Source organism: Vigna radiata, chromosome 7 (assembly GCF_000741045.1).
Source record: "Vigna radiata var. radiata cultivar VC1973A chromosome 7, Vradiata_ver6, whole genome shotgun sequence".
Lineage (NCBI taxonomy): Eukaryota > Viridiplantae > Streptophyta > Magnoliopsida > Fabales > Fabaceae > Vigna > Vigna radiata.
This window is the reverse complement of record NC_028357.1, coordinates 53,769,685-53,775,332: the sequence shown is the minus strand read 5'-3', so window position 1 is coordinate 53,775,332 and position 5,648 is coordinate 53,769,685. Positions and strand designations below refer to the sequence as shown.

At 28.7% G+C, this 5,648-nt stretch overlaps 2 protein-coding genes across 2 annotated transcripts; both read left to right on the top strand.

The window, feature by feature from the left end:
• The first annotated feature begins 257 nt into the window (after window positions 1–257).
• On the top strand, window positions 258–1,487 carry LOC106767611 (NAC domain-containing protein 83). Its single transcript, XM_014652534.2, has 3 exons — window positions 258–507; window positions 771–1,048; window positions 1,176–1,487. Exons 1-3 carry the CDS (start codon window positions 327–329, stop codon window positions 1,419–1,421), a joined length of 705 nt encoding a protein of 234 aa, XP_014508020.1. The 5' UTR covers window positions 258–326; the 3' UTR covers window positions 1,422–1,487.
• Window positions 1,488–4,363: 2,876 nt separating this feature from the next.
• LOC106766656 lies at window positions 4,364–5,394 on the top strand. Its single transcript, XM_014651370.1, has 3 exons — window positions 4,364–4,937; window positions 5,020–5,102; window positions 5,236–5,394. Exons 1-3 carry the CDS (start codon window positions 4,364–4,366, stop codon window positions 5,392–5,394), a joined length of 816 nt encoding a protein of 271 aa, XP_014506856.1.
• Window positions 5,395–5,648: the final 254 nt, after the last annotated feature.

Below are 5,648 nucleotides of genomic sequence, written 5' to 3'. Positions count from 1 at the left end.
TGAATAAGTTTTAGAAATGTTAAGTTAGAGAAAAAGGAAACAAGAGACTTTATGAGTAAAAGGTGGGGTATAAGAAAGTGGTAATTAAAATATCTTTGAAGATCCTGCTAGGAAAGCAAAAATCAAACTGTCAAACATCAAACTTAGTCTGTTAAGTATAGTCCCCTTTTTCCAAAGACTATTTATTTTTTCTCTCTCTTTCTGAATCCGTATATATACATATGAACCAAGTTATTTCATTTCCAGGTTCAAAAGTCTCAACTTCTTCTTTTTCTTCCTTTCTTTGGTTGTTGAATTTAAGAGTTCAAATTTTTGAAAGCTAATTAATGGAAAAGCTGAATTTTGTTAAAAATGGAGTGAGCAAATTGCCTCCTGGTTTTCGTTTTCAGCCAACTGATGAAGAGCTTGTTTTCCAATACCTCAAGTGTAAGGTCTTCTCCTATCCCTTGCCTGCTTCTATCATTCCTGAGATCAATGTCTGCAAGCATGATCCTTGGGATTTACCTGGTAAGAATTATCTTTAAACAAATATTTATTTCTTATTTTAGAATAATTAAAGCAAAACCGTTATTTCCTTCAAACAATAATACACGATTATAACTTGATTTTATAAGGTTGATTTAGGTTTAACTCGTCAAATTCATAGAAGTTGGATCAAACTTATATTCTTCTACCTAGAACAATGCATGAATTTAAGAACATGGTTTTTTAAGAATGTTCTGCAGACTAACATGGTATATATATATATATATATGCATGTGTGTGTTCAGGGAATTGTGATCCTCAAGAGAGGTATTTTTTCAGTCCAAAGGAAGCAAAGTATAGAAATGGTAATCGCATGAACAGAACAACAAAGTGTGGATATTGGAAGGCAACAGGGTCAGACAAGAGAATTTCATCATCTTCAAATGCATGCAATGGCATTGTGGGAATAAGAAAAACACTGATTTTTTATGAAGGAAAATCTCCAAAAGGGTCCAGAACTGACTGGGTCTTGCATGAATATCGTCTTGCTAATGCAGAAACTGCTGCTTGCAACTCATCCCATGTAAGTTTTCGTCAACTTTTACTATGTTTTTTTCTTTAGTTTTATGACAATTTATATACCAAGTGTCACTATTGGTCAAAAGTAGAATATGTCAGTCTTATTTATGAGTGCCTTTGTATGTTGGCAGAACTACGTAAACGAGATTGGAGATTGGGTTTTGTGTCGCTTATCGATGAAGAAAAGAAGTATAGAAAGTGGTGTTGATGAGAAGCAAAGAGTTCATGGTGGTCCAAGATTAATGTTTGATTTTATGATGTTGGGAAAAACAGATTCTTCTACATCGTCATCGTGTTCAAGTTCTAATAACATTATGGAAGTTTCTTCAAATGTATCGGATCATGAAGAAACAAGTGGTAGCTATACCTACTTTTAGGATTACTACAATCGCCACTTATTGCAAATTTCTCCACTATTTAATCACCTGATAATGGTTTTCTCATTGCGTGTTTCCGATCCATTGTAATATTCTTATTTTTCATGTGTTTTTAGGCTTGTTTCTATGTTTTAATTAGTGCTAGTTGATGTGGTCCTGGTAGAGTAATATCTTTTGTTATAAACCTAATATGAAAGAAAATTAATCTTCAATCAAAAGCTTATTTTGATACCATGTTGAGGTAAATAGAATTGAGTTTAAATTAAAAATAAAAATAACTTTTATTTTGAAGAACATGTAATATCTTGATAACCTATATCCTTTAAACTTTATTCAAATTATTAATTGATTCTTTTAAAAAATTCTGGACATTCATTTTAGATGCATCTCTCCTTTAATATCTTAAAATAATACATGGTTTTGAAGAACTCTTTAAAATATATATATTGCAACAATAAACATTAAATAATTGCAAATAGTCATGTCAAATTGGTAGTTTATTGGTTATTAATTGAATCTATGCGTGCATGTTTTTACCTATTTGTTATATAAATTGTTCTACGTATAAGATTTATAAATACACTAGGATTATAAGAGAACAAATTTAGTTGTTAGTGAAAATTTTGTCGTAAATTGATATCTTTTTCAAAACTGTCTTTTTTTATTAACACTTTTTTTCTCCTCTAATTTTTTTTATCTTAACTCTATTTTAGTTAACAATATTTTAATCTAAAAACAATTAATACAATAGACACAGACTAATTAAAAAAATAAACATAGCTTTTAAATTTTTGTATTATAATGGAACAAACAAAGTAATAAATAGATAACATTTTTTTTCAATTCTCTCGATATTTTTTATTCCTATATATACTTATTTTTCTTATTGATTGAAAAATAGTATAATAACACATTTTACCTTTTTTAAGAAATAATCATATCATATATATTGTAAAAGTTTAAAGAATTTTCAAATAATATATATATATATATATATATATATATATATATATATATATATATATATAATCATAAAGTTTTACCCTATTTTCTTCCTAGTTATTATGATGACAGATTTTTTATATTTCTTATTTATAATAACAAACGTGATTTATTCTTTAGGCTTTTAGGCTTAATGAGTGATTTAATTGGGTTTATTTTTATTTTCTTATTATTTTTTAGTTCAATTTAATCATTTAGTTTTTTAAGAAAAGTTTGATTTGATCTGTTAAGTTACTGTTAATTATGTATTCGGATATATTGTGTCAATTCGAAAAAAAAATAATTTACAATTTATAGAGAAATAAAAGTGTTACATGTTTAGTTATAATTGTGTCACATAACATGTCAGTATTATTATGACGGACCATAACCTGATGTTTATTTTTCAAATTAAAAAATTATTTTTTTAAAACAAAAATTAAAAATTTTACGAATGGACATGTGATATTATAGATAGTATTAAATTCAACTTAATAAAAAGTCACCAAATTGAATCTTTTGAAAAATTAAATTAAAACTAAAAAATAGTAAAGAAATCACAATTAACCAAATTTATAAATTAGAAAGTAGATAATTAATTAAACTTATCATTTACATCAAAGGAAGTGCATCGATTTGCAAAAGATGCGTTGTGTTTATTTTATGGTAATTTAAAAGTGAAAAGAGGATAAATTGTTGGCAGCGATTAAATATTTTAAGTGTGCTTACACAAAGAAAAAATAAATAATGAGATAACATATGTATTGATAAATGATGTTTGCTTATTTTTGGTAAATTATTTAATTAATACATTTTTTATTTATCATATGAAATTTTTTACTATTTTTTTCTTAGTCTAAATATAATCCCATTTTTTACTTAATTACTTTTTTTTTCACTTTTTCAATTTTTACTTTATAATCTAAACAAAATATTATTTTGTTTTATGTTAGCGTTTTCTTTTTAATTATTGGAATCTATCAAAATTTAAGTGTGGGTTGAAGTCATATAATATAAAAATGATATAAGTAAAATAATCCAAAAAAAAAAAAAACTTATTCCTTTAAAGTTAAAACTAAAAGTATACATAAGGAAAAAAATCAGTCACAAATGTGTAATAAGATTGATTGAATCAACTTCATACTTGCCCCTAAATTTAGGATCTTTCATGGGGGTTGTGTCATTCATTAACAATTAATTGTAATGCATGTGCAATATTCCCTAAATTCAATTATTCCAACAGGCAACAAAATAGAAAATAAAAATATATTTTTTAATTTTTCTTAAAAAAATAATACAAGTAGTTTAATTTTATACCTTCATAAATTTATTAATAAATATAATTTATCATGTAATTTTTATCATAAATATAACATTATTTTTCATATTTTATTTTTGAATAAATTTTTGTCACAAAATTCATAATAATATTTAATATGAATTTATTGAGAAATAGATAATAAAAATAAAAACAATTTGATTAGGATATTTAAATAGTTTTCACATTCTTTAAAAATAAAAATTAAAAATAATTTAAATATATTTTTATTTTTCCAGTCAATTTTCCAACAAAGAGGTGACAGAATGCAGTTAGAAGGTCGACATTTTCGTTGTACTTGACCGAGATAGCCATGAATATGACTCCTTATATAATTCCAACAGCGAAACTGAGTTACGACAAAACAACCAAGAGAGTTCGTTTCTAAAATTACAACGTGAAGACTCTTTTTTGGTCATGTCGAAGGTCAAATGTCAAATGTTTTTTTCCTAATATTGACACCCGTTAACGGTAAAACTGTTATCTTCCATAACGTTATTTTAACTCCAGAACACCATAAACCCCTAAAAGATTCTCCATTTTCTTCCACCTTTAAATCTTCTTCATCTCAACCATTTCATTTCCCTCACACTGCCTCTGCCTCTGAATTACTTTCATTCAAAGCATTGCTTTTTGCTCTGTAATGGGGCTACGCACCTCAAAACTAAATGCAGCCAAAGTAGAGGGGGTCCCAGCAAAAATTGTTGCCAAATTTGAGGACTTCAAAAAACAGAGGAATGCAGAAAGCACCCTCTCCAAGAAGGAGCTATTAAAGCATGAGGATGAAGAGGATTCCAATTCTCAATCTTTGCCTCAAAATGATTCGGGACATAAGGTTTCTTCTTCACACGAGATTCAAAAACCCAGAGAGGAAATGGTGGCAAAATCAACAGCCGCAGAAAAACTTTCCAGAGTGGCTCCGGTGCCCAACTCTGAAGGTAAAATTATGGAGGAGAATCACCCCTACAAAGATAACACGGAGCAGGTTAACAGAGACATGGATCCCTACCAAGATAAGTTGACTCATGTTGTTACGATGGTTGTGGCAGAGGTCAAAGCAGAGGAGGAAAATAGTGCAAAGCCAGAAGGAGAGCCAAGGAAGGAAAAAGATGAAGAAGTGGGTGCAAAAGATGATGATGAAGATAGGCTTCTACGTCCTGGATCACCTAGTTTCAGAATTTATTGCATTGAGTCCGAGAAAATAAAGGAGAGTGAATGTAAGTACTAAAAGAATTGATAGCATTATTTGGTAAAAAAAACTGTCATTTTTTTATCTGAAAATCTTGATAAATGATGCAGGTAATTGTCCACCCATTGTCAAGTACAGAAAAACGCGCAGCGTAGATGCTGTTCAAACAGTTGCATCAACAAATTCAAACAAGGTAAGCTGCTATAAATATTTCACCATTTCCTGTCACTTCAAAACAGAAAGAAAGAATATATCTAAAGTTGGGTTGAAAGAGAGCAATGAAGACAAGAAGAAAAGAGTTTTGGTAATGATTTTTGTTTTGTTAGGTATGTCTGAAATCAGAATCAACACCGAAGAGAAAAGGAAATAAGAAGAAATTTGGTTCTGTGAAGAGTCTACTGAAGGTTAGGTCGTGCTATCACCCAAGGTATATGTGTAGTGGTGATGACAGAAGCTTTGTTCCTGCAAAAACAACAAATCGATGAACAGACTAGTTGTCAGATGGAGACCATATCCGTCTTCTCTTTCTTAATTTTGCCAAATGCTTGCAGTTATGGTTGTAGCATTGATGTAGATTATTTTCCAATTTCTATATTATATATTTTCTTTAGTCCTTTGCTCCACTTCCTAAAACTTAACAAATTGCTAAGTTCTCATAATACTTACTTTGAGGTACCAAACTTGTAACAGTGTATTGACTATAAAATAGAACTTCATGGGACTCTTCCAAGTCATGTAA